The 19704-nt window shown below is 39.9% G+C and overlaps 1 protein-coding gene across 11 annotated transcripts in view; it reads right to left on the reverse strand.

Moving 5' to 3' along the window:
- Positions 1–356: 356 nt before the first annotated feature.
- MAPK10 (mitogen-activated protein kinase 10) overlaps positions 357–19704 on the reverse strand; it is a 417204-nt gene continuing 397856 nt past the window's right edge. For 8 of the 11 annotated variants that reach the window (XM_042251606.2, XM_027971156.3, XM_012180302.4 and 5 more), the window contains one exon: positions 357–1252. In XM_042251606.2, the coding sequence (XP_042107540.1) occupies positions 1110–1252 (143 nt within the window). In that variant the 3' untranslated portion in view covers positions 357–1109. Of the gene's footprint in view, positions 1258–19704 lie in introns of all 11 variants that reach the window. The other 3 variants (XM_042251608.2, XM_027971157.3, XM_060417392.1) reach the window with 1 other exon arrangement.

A 19704-nucleotide genomic window follows, 5' to 3' on the forward strand; every position in this document is an offset into this window, starting at 1 on the left:
GGCAGCCTCCCTCTATTTCAGAGAAGGGTTCCCATCAGATATGGACGCACTAACCCTGCCTCACTAGCTGCCAATCTCTTCTCAGTTGTGACACATAATTTGCAAAAGACAAATGAGGGTCTCCTTTCTAAAACAGGAATGTCGGCGTCTCCTAGAATCTGGGTCATACTTCCTTTAGCTCTTCCTCCCACGTGGCCACACTACCCTAGCCTCTCCTACCCACTCACTATCAGAGAAAAGACCCTCAGCTGTTATGCCTACCTTCCTTCGTAAGGTCAAACCATTCAGTACCTGGAAACTGTTACCCTCTCCCACCCCGCACTGTACATAAGCATCACATATGTTCTTTCTACAAATTGGTTTACAGGTGCCATTTAATCAGTTCAGATTTGGAAGCTACATCTTCAAGGGTCCAAGAGAACTCACTCCCTCCCCATATTCCACCCTTTACACATTTTCTTATAAGACATACAGCTTAATCAATTAACAAACTAAATAGCTTATATACTGGCAATATATTACAGATGGGTTTATGTCAGAGTAATAGATCACATGAAATGGACCATGTGGTACCCCAGTGCGTGATGTCTTGGGAGAGCCCTGAGGACACTGACAGTAGCATCTCTAAGTAAGTGGTGCTGTATGAATACAGACACATGCGGATCTGTATCTACATCCATCTGACTAGGCCAATAGGAGCAGGTAGATGCAAGATAGAGACACACACATGCTGGATGGGGCCACTGCACACCTTGTCATGCCATTTGAAAGGGCAGTTACAGGTCACTGGTTCTGCAGCCATTAAAATTACACTTTATGGAGAAGGCTTCTCTAATTGTGTTTGATTTGCTTTCTGTAGTAAAAGCATCATTGGAAGAATACCAAAGCAAGAGCAACTAGGAGTTAAATATACATTTGGCTTAGCTGCAATACAGAACTCTGGAGAAGAAGCAGGCTGAAAGATGTGTTTCAATTTTAGACTCGGATTCTCTCCCTTGCCACGTTCTTGTCGTTGCGTGTCTGCGTTTGCGTGTGTGCGTGAGTGTCTGTGTGTGTGTTCCATCACATCATCTCCTGAAGAACGCTGGGTTTCGCAGGCAGGCGGCTAGTCACCTGCAACAACCCAGGGGTCCTGCCGAGGCTTCCAGGCTGCTGTCAGTGTCAGATGCCAGGGTCTGGTCGGTGGACATGGAGGAGATGTCGTTGACGGATGAGGAAGGAGGGAGACTCTCACTGCTGTTCACGGCTGCACCTGTGCTAAGAAAACGAAGACCGACATGACTAAACCTGGAACTAGACTCAGCTGGATGTCACTCAGCGGCCAAGTGTGTGCACGTACGATAAGGCAGTGGTCCCCAACCTTTTTGGCAAGAGGGACCAGTTTCATGGAAGACAATTCTTCCACAGAGCAATAAGGGGGGGGCGGTTTGGGGATGACTCATGCGCCTTGCCTTTACTGTGCATTTTATTTCTATTATTATTACATCAGCTCCACCTCAGATCATCAGGCATTATTAGACCCAGAAGGTTGGGGACCCTAGATAGGGGATGTCTGCTCCATCATTCATTTGACAAGTCCTCATAGAACCACTAACACAGAGCAGTATGTTAGACTGTGAACACGAGGATAACAACACAGTGTCCCTGGTCACAAGTTATTCAAGAGTTAATGCAGTAATTCAAAATTGGGAAAGGAATACATCAAGGCTGTATATTGTCACCCTGCTTATTTAACTTATAATATGCGGAGTACATCATGAGAAACGCTGGGCTGGATGAAGCACAAGCTGGAATCAGTGTTGCTGGGAGAAATATTAATAACCTCAGATATGCAGATGACACTACCCTTATGGCAGAAAGTAAAGAGAAACTAAAAAGCCTCCTGATGGAGGTGAAAGAGGAGAGTGAACAAGCTGGCTTAAAACTCAACATTCAAACAGTGAAGATCATGGCATCTGGACCCATCATTTCGTGGCAAATAGATGGGGAAAGAATGGAAACAGTGACAGACTTTATTTTGGGGTCCCAAAGTCACTGAAGATTGTGACTGCAGCATGAAAATAAAAGACACTTGCCCCTTGGAAGAAAAACTATGGCCAACCTAGACAGCATATTAAAAAGGAGAGACATTACTTTGTTCACAGAGGTCTGTCTAGTCAAAGCTATGGTTTTTCCAATAGTCATGTATGGTGGTAAGAGGTGGACCATAAAGAAGGTTGAGCACCGAATAACTGATGCTTTTGAACTGTGATGCTGGAGAAGACTCTTGAGAGTCCCTGCAAGGAGATCCAACTAGTCAGTCCTAAAGGAAATCAACCCTGAATATTCACTGGAAGGACTCATGCTGAAGCTGAAGCTCCAATACTTTGCCACCTGATGGGAAGAACTGGCTCATTGGAAAAGATCCTGATGCTGGCAAAGATTGAGGGCAGGAGAAGGGGATGACAGAGGATGAAATGGTTGGATGGCATCACTGACATGAACTCAAGCAAGCTCTGGGAGATCGTGAAGGACAGGGAAGCCTGTTGTGCTGCAGTCCTTGGTGCTGCAGAGAGTGGGACATGACTGAGTGACTAAATCACAGCAATGCAATAACTGTCAAATTCTGCTCTACCCTAGAAATCACCTGTAATGCTTCTAAAAGGAAAGAAAAACTCCACTGAACACCCCATTCACCCTTTGCACCTCCCATATTGTAATGCGTCTGGCCTTGGGTAGAGTCAAGGCATTTGCATTTTTCAAAAGCTCCCAGAGACTGATGTTAAAGGCTGAAGACCACTGTTCTATGAAGAGGGCAAATAAGTGAACACCTTTAAAGAAATCACCTGAACCTGATGGTTTCAATTCAGGAAGATGTTTGTTTGTTTGTTTGTTTGTTTCCTGCATAAGGCAGCAGGTGGGATTTTAGTTACTGACTAGGGATCAAGCCACACTCCAGGAACTGCAATCACAGAGTCTTAACCACTGGTCTGCCAGGGAACTCCCTCAGGCAACTTTTAAAACAAACACATATAAGCCAGAAATAATAGGCTGAGGTAATTCCCAGAGATCAAAATTACTTTGAGGCTACAGTTTTAAGAAAGGAAGGTATATTAAGTAAATATTATTACACCATCATTAATTTGACATCAAACTTAAAATCCATATAGGCAAATCCAGGTAGGACTGTGGATGAAAGTTAAAAAGAACAGAAGTCAGAACCAGTCAGCCTCTTGAGTGTGTTTACTTTTCATCAGGCTTGCTTACCTGGGAATCTCCAGATAAGAACTACAAAAAATTTTTAATTGATCTGCTATGTAGGAATACAAAGATTTTGAAACTCTGAGGAGAAACCTGCTCATGGTAATCACTCAATAAATACTTACTGAGCTACAGTAGTTTTAAGAACCACACAGGGGAGATCATAAAACTGAGTTAAACCAGAGCACCCTGGAAAGTCCAATCACTTTTTCTCTTTATAGAGCCTTTATATTCAAGTGATATGGGTGGTTAAATGCATGCTTTGTGAAATAGTTCACTATTAAAAATATATGAAGTATAAGCATCTAATAAAGTGAGATGTATTTGGTGAAAATCATATATCCCTGTGAATAAGTCACAGTAGTATTATCAAATACATCTAATAAGTTAGGGAAAAAATCTAATGAAGTGGAGAACTTAATACAATCTCCTTGTTCCTGGAGTAGGTAGGTGATTAAAATGTGGCAGTAACTGGAGAGGATACACATACTTAAACTAAGACAAATTATATGGATCCTTTTTAAATTGTTCTTTGTTGATTATAACCATATTTATGCAAATTATGAGAAATATAAAAAATATAGGAAAAAAAGACAGCAATATGCACTGATCCTCAAATTAATGATAAGAACTATTGAACTTTTGATATTTTACTTTCTAGTCTTTTTGCTAGGAACTCTCTCTAAGTATAATCATTTCATATATATCCTTTTGTATCCTGTATTTTCTTTTTTTTTTTTTTGTTCTTTTTTTTTTTTTATTTTTTTAAATTTTAAAATCTTTAATTCTTACATGCATTCCCAAACATGAACCCCCCTCCCACCTCCCTCCCCATAACATCTTTCTGGGTCATCCCCATGCACCAGCCCCAAGCATGCTGCATCCTGCGTCAGACATAGACTGGCGATTCAATTCACATGATAGTATACATGTTAGAATGTCATTCTCCCAAATCATCCCACCCTCTCCCTCTCCCTCTGAGTCCAAAAGTCCGTTATACACATTCTTATCCAAAAAACCTATGCAATATTTCATGTTATTTAAACTCTTAAAAGTATCAGTTCCCCCTAACCTTAAGTGTCTCTATATTTTTAAATCTGTCTTATTAACATCTTCTTATAAATACTTTTACTCTTATTATCATAAAAATATATAACATAAAGTTCAGTTCAGTTCAGCTCAGTCACTCAATCATGTCTGACTTTTTGCAACTCCATGGACTACAGCACGCCAGGCCTCCCTGTCCATCACCAACTCCAGAAGCTTGCTCAAACTCATTTCCATCAAGTCGCTGATGCCATCCAACCATCTCATCCTCTGTCTTCCCCTTCTTCTGCCTTCAATTTTGCCCAGCATCTGGGGCTTTTCCAATGAGTCAGTACTTCGCATCAGGTGGCAATACTTTGGCCACCTAATGTGTGCTTAGTTGCTCAGTAAGCACACAAGTAACGTAAAATTATCTGGCTTCAATTCATTCCAGCTTTATTTGATTATATCCTTTACAGATATGGTACAGAGCTACTTCATTTCCTCTCGTGACATATACTAGTAGATTTCAAAGGCCAGCAGACAACCCTTGATTAAACAACCCAACTGCCCAGCTCTGTTTTTTTCCTTTGATTTTAGATTAAATTATACCAACATCCTCATATTCTTTCATCAGCTATGGTCTCTAATAACTGAGCATTACTGAGATGGGCTTCTCAGAAACATCTTTAATTTTTCTACATCATTATTAAAGGGTAGAGATTAAAACTAGATGCAAGATTTTAATAAAGGCTTGATCAAAGTATGGGCTGACAGAGTGAGATTACTGTCTATTCATCTCCTGGATGATATATTCTTACACTATGGATGATTTTCAAATCATGGTACTAGAGTTTAGATTTAGTTTTAATTTGAAATATAAAATATTGCCCATATTCCTTGTGTAACAGCTTCACTGAGACATGATTCACAAATCTAATTTGTATAATTCATTTTTTTAGCTTATTCATATAGTTGTGCAACCATTACAACAATCAGTTTTGTAGAGTTTTCATCACCACAAAAGGAAATCCAATAATCTATTTCTTACCACCCAACCCTAGGCCATGACTAACTTACTTTCTGTCTTTATAAAACTGTGTGTTCTGAACATATCAGATAAATGGGATCATACAATATGTGTCTTTTGTGACTAGTTTCTTTCACACAGCTTAATATTTTCAAAAGATTCATTTGTATCAATACTTCACTTCTTTTATGACAATATTTTACTGTATGAATATATCCCTTTTGTTTATCTATTTATTAGATAATATCATATGATATTTGTCTTTCTCTGACTTACTCCACTTAGTATGATAATCTCCAGGTCCATCCATGTTGCTGCAAAAGGCATTATTTCATTTTTTTTAAAGGCTGAGTAACATTCCATTGTATATATGTACCAAATCTTCTTCGTGCATCCATCTGTAGATGGATCTTTATGTTGCTTCCTGTCTTGGCTATTGTAAACAGTGTTGCAATGAATATGGACATGCATGTATCCTTTCAAACCATGTTTTTCTCTGGACATATGCCCAGGATTGGGACTGCTAGATCTTATGGTAGTTGTATTTTTAGTTTTTAAGGAGCCTCCATATTCTCCATAGTAGTTGTACCAAATTACATTCCCACCAACAGTGTAGGAGGGTTCCCTTTAACCCATAACCTCACCAGCACTTACTGTTTGTAGGCTTTTTTATGATAGCCACTCGGACTGGTGTGAGGTGATATCTCATTGTAGTTTTGATTTTTATTTCTCAGAATCTTTATCAATCGTATTTCTAGGGTTCCATAAATTGTTGTTGCTGACTCTGTATAGCACAAATGCATGTAAAAGAGATTCTCTCTTTTAACAGTCCCTCTATAAACTCCCCATTACATTCTCATGTTGTATGTAAAGAGTTTATCTATATAGTGCTATGGGTGGGGGGAGGAATCTTGTGTACTGTCTAGCAGCATGCTGCAGCAGCTTTAGTGGCTTTTGAGAGTCAATTATTAGCATTTCTTTCCAATTTTGCCTTCATAGATAACATATCAGTAGCTTGAAACTGATCACACAATCACTTCAGTTCAGTTCAGTCACTCAGTCGTGTCCGACTCTTTGCAACCCCATGAATCACAGCACGCCAGGCCTCCCTGTCCATCACCAGCTCCCAGAGTTCACTCAGACTCACATCCATCGAGTCAGTGATGCCATCCAGCCATCTCATCCTCTGTCATTCCCTTCTCCTCCTGCCCCCAATCCCTCCCAGCATCAGAGTCTTTTCCAATGAGTCAACTCTTTTCATGAGGTGGCCAAAGTAGTGGAGTTTCAGCTTCAGCATCATTCCTTCCAAAGAAATCCCAGGGCTGATCTCCTTCAGAATGGACTGGTTGGATCTCCTTGCAGTCCAAGGGACTCTCAAGAATCTTCTCCAACACCACAGTTCAAAAGCATCAATTCTTCGGCGTTCAGCTTTCTTCACAGTCCAACTCTCATATCCATACATGACCACTAGAAAAACCATAGCCTTGACTAGATGGACCTTTGTTGACAAAGTAATGTCTCTGCTTTTGAATATGCTATCTAGGTTGGTCATAACTTTTCTTCCAAGGAGTAAGTGTCTTTTAATTTCATGGCTGCAGTCAATAGAAATTAGTAATTGCTACAATCAGTCCATCTTTTTTAAAGAGATGGTTGCATGCATGCATGCTCATTTGCTCAGTTGTGTCCAACTCTTTGCGGCCCCATGAACTGTAGCCAGCCAGACTCCTCTGTCTATGGAAATCTCCGGGCAAGAATACTGGAGTGGGTAGCCATTCTCTCCAGGGGATCTTCCTCACTCAGGGATCAAACCCTATCATTATTAAAAATTAAACCCCACACTGTAATTAAAAAAAGAAAACTTTTGCCTCTGTTTGATTTTTTCTATTGCACTATACTATATGCCTTCTCAACTGTATCCATCTCTGGCTTTACTGAATGATCCTCTCAAGTCTGTTTTTTATGTAAACCATAAATAAATTTTTAAACCATAAAACCAAACAAAATTAGAAGGTTCCAGACAAATATTTTGGCTTCAAGTTGTTAGTTTACTGCCAAACAGCTTGGGACAACATGTTAAAAGTAGAATTGAACTAAATTGGACTTATCATTGCCCAGGATATCCTAGCAATGTGATAAATACCCCTCTTCCTTTATTATTTTCAGAGAAACCAGTAATATACATACTTTTTTATAAAACATTTTTGTTAGTAACACATAATACGTGTCAATAAATACGTCATTAAATATGTCATTTAAATTTTTGTCAATAAATACGTCATTTAAATTAACTGAAAATACTAGTAGAGTCACAGATAAAAAATACTAATTACTTTCAAAATTACCTGAAAAAATTTAGGTTTTATGTAAAGACATAATAACCTCAGATATGCAGATGACACCACCCTTATGGCAGAAAGTGAAGAAGAACTAAAGAGACTCTTGATGAAAGTGAAAAGGAGAGTGAAACAGCTGGCTTAAAACTCAACATTCAAAAAATAAAGATCAGGGCATCCGGCCCCATCAATTCATGGCAAATAGATAGGGAAACAATAAAAAAAAAATGACAGACTTTATTTTTGGGGGCTCCAAAATCACTACAGATGGTGACTGTAGCCATGAAATTAAAAGACACTTGCTCCTTGGAAGAAAAGCTATGACCAACCTAGACAGCACATTAAAAAGCAGAGACATTACTTTACCAACAAAGGTCCATCTAGTCAAAGCTATTTTTTTTCCCAGTAGTTACATATGGATGTGAAAGTTGGACTATAAAGAAAGCTGAGCACTGAAGAATTGATACTTTTAAATTGTGGTGTTGGAGAAGACTCTTGAGAGTCCCTTGGACTGAAGGGAGATGAAACCAGTCAATCCTAAAGGAAATCAACCCTGAATATTCATCAGAAGGACTGATGCTGAAGCTGAAGCTCCAATACTTTGGTCACCTGATGGGAAGAAGTGACTCATTGGAAAAGACCCTGATTCTGGGCAAGACTGAAGGCAGGAGGAGAAGGGGATGACAGAGGATGAGATGGCTGGATGGCATCGCCGACTCAATGGATATGAGTCTGAGCAAGACCCAGGAGTTGGTGATGGACAGGGAGGCCTGGGGTGCTACAGTCCATGGGGTCCCAAATGATCAGACATGACTGAGTGACTGAACTGAGCTGAACTTACAAAAATTTACCAGCTAAAATTTGTGTGTATATCTGCGTGCACACACTCAGTCACTGCATTGTGTCTGACTCTTTGCAACCCCATGGACTGTAGCCCACCAGATTCCTCTGTTTATGGGGTTTTCCAGGCAAGAATACTAGAGTGGGTTGCCATTCCTTTCTCCAGGGAATCTTCCCAACCCACGGATCAAACCCACATCTTCTGCATCTCCTGCACCAGCAGGCAGATTCTTTACCACTGAGCCACCTGGGAAGCCTAGAAGTTATCTAGCCAAAGGCATTCATAGTCTCAAGGAAAATATTGTTCTGCTTTTTTAAATAAAATTATTTTCCTGACCCATCCAAACATAGAAAGAGACACAAAGTGCTATGCGAACCACTAGATTTTTTGTAACCACTGAGATGTATTCCTTCTCTGTATTCATGGCCATCAGCTTCAGTTGGTTTAGGGGCTGAGGTTTTTAAATAGAAAAAGTTATTGGGATAGATCTGTAACTAATTGGGAGGAACACACTCCCATAAGGTGTAGAGGAGAAGGAGGGGCTATATATTAAAATCACTGGAAAAGCTTTATCTTCCATTTAGAGATTCTTAGAAATCTCTACCCATCCTGATGCTAAGCATCCCTAGCGCAGTGAGTCATTGTAACTTCCGGGAGGTTTACGTCTCAGGCAACAGGGTGGTGAACAGACCGAGAGTCTTTGTATTAGATGACCTTCTAGTTTGTTCTTGCCCTGACATTCTATAAGAAAATTAATTTCTATTCATGGGCTGTTAGTCCCTCAACAATCTTTACAAATCAATTCAGAAAGCAAGCACTCATGCTATTCTTGAAAATAAATCACTATGCAAGTGAAATCAGATAGTAGAAGGGAATACAATTATTTATTTAGAAGTGTATCTGGGGTTTAGATTTATTTCTTATTGATACACAACAATTCCATCAGTAAATTTCAAGCTTCTGTATTATTCTGCAAATGCACATTTAACTTTCTATTTACATTTTAAAAGCATCACTAAAACATGAGTTTGGGTATTAGAACAATTTTGTCACTGAAAAACTGCATTAACTTATTCCCTTGCTGCTGGGTTTCCAGTGTTGCCATGACTGAATATTAAGGGAGTCTGTGTTGTAATATTATTTCATCTCAGCTATTTACAAAATAAAATGTGATATGCAACATTCCTGAGAAAAGGTGATTATAATGAGGAATGCAATAAGGCTGAATCTTCAAAAGTTTCCTAAGTAATAGCTTTCTCTTTCCAGCATAATTTACTGCACGTGTATCTGTGCGTGTGTGTTAATTGCTCAGTCATGTCCAACACTTTGCAACCCCATGAACTGTAGCCCATTAGGCTCCTTAGTCCATGGATTTTCCAGGCAAGGATACCAGAGTGGTTGTGTATATATATATATATATATATATATATATATATATATATACACACACACACACACACACACACCATGCACACACACACACACACATGCACACACACACAGTGGTGTGCCAATAAAAATTTAGCAATTGGCTCTTCAGGGGGGTTAAGAATGCCTTTATTTGGGGAGTCAGCCAATTTCTATATCTTAAATATTGCATGGTGGATTTCAAGATACAATATGAGGTCAAAAAACTCATGTACACAAGTGGCTCTCATGAGCTAGAATAATTGCTCCAGCACATGGGTGTCCTATGTCTCCGCATAAGGCATGGAAATATATCAAACACAGGGACTCCCTTGGTGGTCCAGTGGTTGAGAATCCACGTGCCAATGCAGGGACACAGGTTCAGTCCCTGTTCCAGGAAGATTCCACATGCCTCGGAGCAACTAAGCTCATGTGCCACAACTACTGAGCACTCATGCCACAGTTAATGAAGCGCATGCACCCTAGAATCCATGCTGACAACAAGAGAAGCCACCTCAATGAGAATCCCATGCACTGCAACTAGAGAGTAGTCCCCCACTCACTGCAACTAGAGAAAGCCCATGGGCATCAATGAAGACCCACTGCAGCCAAAAATAAATAATAGCTAGCTAAATAAATAAAAGAATTAAAACACCAAACACAAATATGTCATATAATATGTATCATACATATGATGTCTCAAAATCAAGCCAGGAATATTTTCCTTTAAAATCATGTAGTGGGGAGGTGGTCCTAAGATGGTGGAGGAATAAGACGGGGAGACCACTTTCTCCTCCACAAATTCATCAAAAGAACATTTAAATGCTGAGTAAATTCCACAAAACAACTTCTGAATGCCGGTAGAGGACATCAGGCACCCAGAAAAGCAGCCCATTGTCTTCGAAAAGAGGTAGGAAAAAATATAAAAGACAAAAAAAGAGACAAAAGAGGTAGGGAGGGAGCTCCATCCTGGGAAGGGAGTTCCGTCCTGGGAAGGGAGTCTTAAAATGAGAGAAGTTTCCAAACACCAGGAAACACTCTCACTGCCAAGTCTGTGGTGAGCCTTGGAAGCACAGAGGCCAACATAACAGGGAGGAAAAATAAATAAATAATTAAAACCCACAGATTACTTGCCCAATGGCAACTCCCCCAGCAGAGAAGCAGCACAGATGCTTGCATCCGCCACTAGCAAGTGGGGGCTGGGCAGGGAGGCGTGGACTGCATTGCTTAGAGTAAGGATCAGGCCTGAATGCCCAGAGTGTAATCAGAGCGAACTAACTTGGGCTAGCAAACCAGACTGTGGGATAGCTACCACGTGAAAAGCTCTAACATAAGACACTGCCAAGACCGCGCACAGAACAAAGGATGGAACAGAATTAGCCTGCTGCAGACCATCCCCCTCTGGTGACAGGCCGCCAGAGCTGGAAGGGCTGCAACGGGGCAATTGCAGCCCCAGAGAGACATTATCTACCAAACAGCAAGCAGGGTCCTTTGCTAACTAAGACTTCTTGGGGTTCTGGACAGTCATCATCCGCCTGAGAAGGTGCGCCAGTTGTACACCCAGAAAACCAAGCAGCAGGGACAAGAGAGGCAATAAATCACAGAGACCACGCTTGCCGAACACCTGAGCTACTCGGACCTGGAAAGGGAAAGTGAAGTTGTTCAGTCGTGTCCGACTCTTTAAGACCCCATGGACTGTAGACTACCAGGCTTCTCTGTCCATGGAATTTTCCAGGCAAGAATACTGGAGTGGGTTGTCATACTCAGACCTGGGAAGGGCACAAAACACAGGCCCAACCAAGTCTGCACCTCAGAGGACTCCCTGAGTGCCTGAACCTGAGCGGCTTAGACCTGGGAGGCGCATGCAGCCCGGGGCCGGCCTCAGAGGGTTCCCAGCGGAGCAACCTAGAGCCTGAGCTGTGTGCGACGTGAGCGGGGGCAGGCCCAGTGTGGCTGAGACACTGTGAGCACACACCAGTGTTATTTGTTTGCACTGTCCCTCCCTCCCCACAGCGCGACTAAACAAGTGAGCCTAAAAAAACTGTCCACCACTGCCCATCTTGTGTCAGGGTGGAATCAGACACTGAAGAGACCAGCAAACAGAAGACGCTAAAACAGAGGGAACCGCCTTGGAAGTGACAGGTGCAATAGATTAAAACCCTGTCCTTAGTACCGACTACATAGGAAGGGGCCTATAGATCTTGGGAAATATAAGCCAGACCAACGGACTATCTGAAACTGAACTGACCCAACACTGCCCACAACAACACCAGAGAAAGTCCTAGATATACCTTTATGATTTTTATGATCATTCTTTTCTTCTTCTTCTTTTTTTTAACTTTTTATAATTTTTAAGTCCTCTATTACTCCTTTAATTTTCATTTTTATAATCTACTATTACTTTTCAAGAAAAGACTCTATTTTTAAAGCAAACTTCATATATATATATTTAATAATTTTTGTGACTTTGTTTTTTTTTTCTTCTTCTTTTCTTTAACATTGTATTTTTGAAAATCCAACCTCTACTCTAGATTTTTAATCTTTGCTTTTTGGTAGTTGTTATCAATTTTGTACCTTTAAAAACCCAATCTTCAGTACCCATTTTTACTTGGGAGCGAGATTACTGGCTTGACTGCTCTCTCCTCCTTTGGACTCTCCTTTTTCTCCATCAGGTCGCCTCTGTCTCCTCCCTCCCCCTTCTCTTCTCTACCTGACTCTGTGAATCTCTGTGTGTTCCAGATGGTAGAGAACACTTAGGGAACTGATTACTGACTGGATCTGTCTCTCTCCTTTTCCTTTCCCCCTTTCATCCTCCTAGCCACCTCTGCCTCCTTCCTCCCTCTTCTCTTCTCTGTATAACTCCATGAACATCTCTGAGCAGTCCAGACTGTGGAGCACACATAAGGAAGTGACTACTGGCTAGCTTGCTCTCTCCTCTTTGATTCCACCTCATCTCATTCGGGTCACCTCTAACTCCCTCCTCCCTCTTCTCTTCTCCATGTAACTCTGTGAACCTCTCTGGGTGTCCCTCACTGTGGAGAAACTTTTCATCTTTAACCTTGATGTTTTATCAATGGTGCTGTATAGAAGGAGAAGTCTTGAGACTACTGTAAAAATAAGACTGAAAACCAGAAGCAGGAGGCTTAAGTCCAAATCCTGAGAACATCAGAGAACTCCTGACTCCAGGGAACATTAATCGACATGAGCTCATCAAACGCCTCCATGCCTACACTGAAACCAAGCACCACCCAAGGGCCAACAAGTTCCAGAGCAAGACATACCATGCAAATTCTCCAGCAACACAGGAACAGAGCCCTGAGCTTCAATATACAGGCTGCCCAAAGTTACCCCAAAACCACTGATATCTCATAACTCATTACTGGACACTTCATTGCACTCCAGAGAGAAGAATCCAGTTCCACCCACCAGAACACCAACACAAGCTTCCTAACCAAGAAACCTTGACAAGCCACCCGTACAACCCCACCCACAGTGAAGAAACTCCACAATAAAGAGAACTCCACAAACTGCCAGAATACAGAAAGGCCACCCAAAACGCAGCAATATAAACAAGATGAAGAGACAGAGGCATACCCAACAGGTAAAGGAACAGGATAAATGCCCACCAAACCAAACAAAGGAGGAAGAAATAGGGAATCTACCTGATAAAGAATTCCAAATAATGATAGTGAAAATGACCCAAAATTTTGAAATAAAAATGGAATCACAGACAAATAGTCTGGAAAAAAGGATTGAGAAGATGTAAGAAAGGTTTAACAAGGACCTAGAAGAAATAAAGAAGCGTTAATATATAATGAATAATGCAATAAATGAGAGAAAAAACACTCTGGAGGCAACATATAGTAGAATCATGGAAAAGGCAAGAGAGTTCCAGAAAAACATCTATTTCTGCTTTATTGACTACGCCAAACACTTTGACTGTGTGGATCACAAGAAACTGGAAAATTCTGAAAGAGATGGGAATACCAGACCCTGACCTGCCTCTTGAGAAATCTGTATGCAGGTCAGGAAGCAACAGTTAGAACTGGACATGGAACAACAGACTGGTTCCAAATAGGAAAAGGAGTACGTCAAGGCTGTTATAATGTCACCCTGCTTATTTAACTTATATGCAGAGTACATCATGAGAAACCCTGGACTGCAAGAAACACAAGCTGGAATCAAGATTGCTGGGAGAAATATCAATAACCTCGGATATGCAGATGACACCACCCTTATGGCAGAAAGTGAAGAGGAACTAAAAGGCCTCTTGATGAAAGTAAAAGAGGAGACAGAAAAAGTTGGTTTAAAGCTCAACATTCAGAAAACGAAGATCATGGCATCCGGTCCCATCACTTCATGGGAAATAGATGGGGAAACAGTGGGAACAGTGTCAGACTTTATTTTGGGGGGGCTCCAAAATCACTGCAGATGGTGATTGCAGCCATGAAATTAAAAGACGCTTACTCCTTGAAAGGAAAGTTATGACCAACCTAGATAGTATATTCAAAAGCAGAGACATTACTTTGCTGACTAAGGTCCATCTAGTCAAAGCTATGATTTTTCCAGTGGTCATGTATAGATGTGAGAGTTGGACTGTGAAGAAGGCTGAGCACCAAAGAATTGATGCTTCTGAACTGTGGTGTTGGAGAAGACTCTTGAGGGTCCCTTGGACTGGAAGGAGATCCAACCAGTCCATTCTGAAGGAGATCAGCCCTGGGATTTCTTTGGAAGGAATGATGCTAAAGCTGAAACTCCAGTATTTTGGCCACCTCATGCAAAGAGTTGACTCATTGGAAAAGACTTTGATGCTGGGAGGGATTGGGGGCAGGAGGAGAAGGGGATGACAGAGGATGAGATGGCTGGATGGCATCACTGACTCGATGGATGCGAGTCTGAGTGAACTCCAGGAGTTGGTGATGGAACAGGGAGGCCTGGCATGCTGCGATTCATGGGGTTGCAAAGAGTCAGACACGACTGAGCGACTGAACTGAACTGAACTGACCTGAACGGAGGCAGAAGATAGGATTAGTGAAGTAGAAGATAGAATGGTAGAAATAAATGAATCAGAGAGGAAAAAAGAAAAATGAATTAAAAGAAATGAGGACAATCTCAGAGACCTCCAGGACAATATGAAATGCTCCAATATTTGAATCTTAGGAGTCCCAGAAGAAGAAGACAAAAAGAAAGACCATGAGAAAATACTTGAGGAGATAATAGTTGTAAACTTCCCTAAAGTGGGGAAGGAAATAATCACCCAAGTCCAAGAAACCCAGAGAGTCCCAAACAGGATAAACTCAAGGCAAAACACCCCAAGACACATATTAATCAAATTAACAAAGATCAAACACAAAGAACAAATATTAAAAGCAGCAAGGGAGTCCATATGTGCGTGGATTTATCTCTGGGCTTTCTATTTTGTTCCATTGATCTATATCAGAAACTATAAAACTCCTAGAGGAGAACATAGGCAAAACACTCTCAGACATAAATCACAGCAGGATCCTCTATGATCCACCTCCCAGAATTCTGGAAATAAAAGCAAAAATAAACAAATGGGATCTAATTAAAATTAAAAGCTTCTGCACAACAAAGGAAAATATAAGCAAGGTGAAAAGACAGCCTTCGGAATGGGAGAAAATAATAGCAAATGAAGCAACTGACAAACAACTAATCTCAAAAATATACAAGCAACTTCTGCAGCTCAACTCCAGAAAAATAAACGACCCAATCAAAAAATGGGCCAAAGAACTAAATAGACATTTCTCCAAAGAAGACATACGGATGGCTAACAAACACATGAAAAGATGCTCAACATCACTCATTATCAGAGAAATGCAAATCAAAACCACAATGAGGTACCACTTCACACCAGTCAGAATGGCTGTGATCCAAAAATCTGCAAGCAATAAATGCTGGAGAGGATGTGGAGAAAAGGGAACCCTCCTACACTGTTGGTGGGAATGCAAACTAGTACAGCCACTATGGAAAACAGTGTGGAGATTCCTTAAAAAATTGCAAATAGAACTACCTTATGACCCAGCAATCCCACTTCTGGGCATACACACCGAGAAACCAGAATTGAAAGAGACACATGTACCCCAATGTTCATCGCAGCACTGTTTATAATAGCCAGGACATGGAAACAACCTAGATGTCCATCAGCAGATGAATGGATAAGAAAGCTGTGGTACATATACACAATGGAGTATTACTCAGCCGTTAAAAAGAATTCATTTGAATCAGTTCTGATGAGATGGATGAAACTGGAGCCGATTATACAGAGTGAAGTAAGCCAGAAAGAAAAACACCAATATAGTATACTAACACATATATATGGAATTTAGGAAGATGGCAATGACGACCCTGTATGCAAGACAGGGAAAGAAACACAGATGTGTATAACGGACTTTTGGACTCAGAGGGAGAGGGAGAGGGTGGGATGATTTGGGAGAATGACATTCTAACATGTATACTATCATGTGAATTGAATCGCCAGTCTATGTCTGACGCAGGATGCAGCATGCTTGGGGCTGGTGCATGGGGATGACCCAGAAAGATGTTATGGGGAGGGGAGGTGGGAGGGGGGTTCATGTTTGGGAATGCATGTAAGAATTAAAGATTTTAAAATTTAAAAAATAAAAAACTAAAAAAAATAAAAAATAAAAAAAAATAAAAATAAAAAAATAAAAATAAAAAAAAATAAAAGCAGCAAGGGAAAAATAACAAATAACACACAAGGGGATTCCCATAAGGATAACAGCTGATCTTTCAATAGAAACTCTTCAGGCCAGGAGGGGATGGCAAGACATACTTAAAGTGATGAAAGAAAATAACTTATATCCCAGATTACTGCACTCAGCAAGGATCTCATTCAAATATGAAGGAGAAATCAAAAGCTTTACAGACAAGCAAAAGCTGAGAGAATTCAGCACCACCAAACCAGCTCTCCAACAAATGCTAAAGGATACTCTCTAGACAGGAAACACAAAAAGGGTGTATAAACCTGAACCCAATACAATAAAGTAAATAGCAACGGGATCATACTTATCAATTATTACCTTAAACGTAAATGAGTTGAATGCCCCAACCAAAAGACAAAGACTGGCTGAATGGATACAAAAACAAAACCGCTATATATGTTGTCTACAAGAGACCCACCTCAAAACAAGGGACACATACAGCCTGAAAGTGAAGGGCTGGGAAAAGATATTCCATGCAAATAGAGACCAAAAGAAAGCAGGAGTAGCAATACTCATATCCAATAAAATAGACTTTGAAACAAAGCCTGTAAAAAGAGATAAAGAAGGACAATACATAATGATAAAAGGATCAATCCAAAAAGAAGATATAACAATTATAAATACATATGCACCCAACATGGGAGCACTGCAATATGTAAGGCAAATGCTAATAAGTATGAAAGAGGAAATTAACAATAACACAATAATAGTGGGAGACTTTAATACCCCACTCACACCTATGGATAGATCAACTAAACAGAAAATTAACAAAGAAACACAAACTTTAAATGATACAATATACCAGTTAGACCTAATTGATATCTATAGGACATTTCACCCCAAAACAATGAATTTCACCTTTTTCTCAAGTGCACACGGAACCTCCTTCAGGATAGATCACATCCTGGGCCATAAATCTAACCTTGATGAATTCAAAAAATTTGAAATCATTCCAAGCATCTTTTCTGACCATAATGCAATAAGATTAGATCTCAGTTACAGAACCAAAACTATTAAAAATTCCAACACATGGGGGCTGAACAACACGCTTCTGAATAACCAACAAATCACAGAAGAAATCAAAAAGAAATCAAAATATGCATAGAAATGAATGAAAATAAAAACACAACAACCCAAAACCTGTGGGACACTGTAAAAGCAGTGCTAAGGGGAAAGTTCATAGCAATACAGGCATACCTCAAGAAACAAGCAAAAAGTTAAATTAAAAACCTAATTCTACACCTAAAGCAACTAGAAAAGGAAGAAATGTAGAACCCAAGGGCTAGTAGAAGGAAAGAAATCTTAAAAATTAGGGCAGAAATAAATGCAAAAGAAACAAAAGAGACCATAGCAAAAATCAACAAAGCAAAAAGCTGGTTCTTTGAAAGGATAAATAAAATTGACAAACCATTAGCAAGACTCATCAAGAAACAAAGGGAGAAAAATCAAATCAATAAAATTAGAAATGAAAATGGAGAGATCACAACAGACAACACAGAAATACAAAGGATCATAAGAGACTACTATCAGCAATTATATGCCAATAAAATGGACAACGTGGAAGCAATGGACAAATTCTTAGAAAAGTACAACTTTCCAAAACTGAACCAGGAAGAAATAGAAAATCTTAACAGACCCATCACAAACACGGAAATTGAAACTGTAATCAGAAATCTTCCAGCAAACAAAAGCCCAGGTCCAGACGGCTTCACAGCTGAATTCTATCAAAAATTTCGAGAAGAGCTAACACCTATCCTACTCTAACTCTTCCAGAAAATTGCAGAGGAAGGTGAACTTCCAAACTCATTCTATGAGGCCACCATCACCCTAACACCAAAACCTGACAATGATGCCACAAAAAAAGAAAACTACAGGCCAATAACACTGATGAACATAGATGCAAAAATCCTTAACAAAATTCTAGCAATCAGAATCCAACAACACATTAAAAAGATCATACACCATGATCAAGTGGGCTTTATCCCAGGGATGCAAGGATTCTTCAATATCCACAAATCAATCAATGTAATTCACCACATTAACAAGTTGAAAAATAAAAGTGTTATGATTATCTCAATAGATGCAGAGAAAGCCTTTGACAAAATTCAACATCCATTTATGATAAAAACTCTCCAGAAAGTAGGAATAGAAGGAACATACCTCAACATAATAAAAGCTATATATGACAAACCCACAGCAAACATTATCCTCAATGGTGAAAAACTGGAAGCATTTCCCCTAAAGTCAGGAACAAGACAAGGATGCCCAGTTTCACCACTACTATTCAACATAGTTCTGGAAGTTTGGGCCACAGCAATCAGAGCAGAAAAAGAAATAAAAGGAATCCAAACTGGAAAAGAAGAAGCAAAACACTCACTGTTTGCAAATGACATGATCCTCTACCTAGAAAACCCTAAAGACCCCACCAGAAAATTACTAGAGCTAATCAATGAATATAGTAAAGTTGCAGGATATAAAATCAACACACAGAAATCCCTTGCATTCCTATACACGAATAATGAGAAAGTAGAAAAAGAAATTAAGGAAACAATTCCATTCACTATTGCAGTGAAAAAAATAAAATACTTAGGAATATATCTACCTAAAGAAACTAAAGACCTATATATATGAAACTATAAAACACTGGTGAAATAAATCAAAGAGGACACTAATAGATGGAGAAATATACCATGTACATGGATCAGAAGAATCAATATAGTGAAAATGAGTATACTACCCAAAGCAATCTATAGATTCAATGAAATCCCTATCAAGCTACCAGTAGTATTTTTCACAGAGCTAGAACAAATAATTTCACAATTTGTATGGAAATACAAAAAAACCTTGAATAGCCAAAGCAATCTTGAGAAAGAAGAATGGAACTGGAGGAATCAACCTGCCTGACTTCAGGCTCTACTACAAAGCCACAGTCATCAAGACAGTATGGTACTGGCACAAAGACAGAAATATAGATCAACGGAACAATATAGAAAGCCCAGAGATAAATCCACACACCTATGGACACCTTATCTTCAACAAAGGAGGCAAGAATATACAATGGATTAAAGACAATCTCTTTAACAA

This window comes from Ovis aries, chromosome 6 (genome assembly GCF_016772045.2).
Source record: "Ovis aries strain OAR_USU_Benz2616 breed Rambouillet chromosome 6, ARS-UI_Ramb_v3.0, whole genome shotgun sequence".
NCBI classification, from domain to species: domain Eukaryota; kingdom Metazoa; phylum Chordata; class Mammalia; order Artiodactyla; family Bovidae; genus Ovis; species Ovis aries.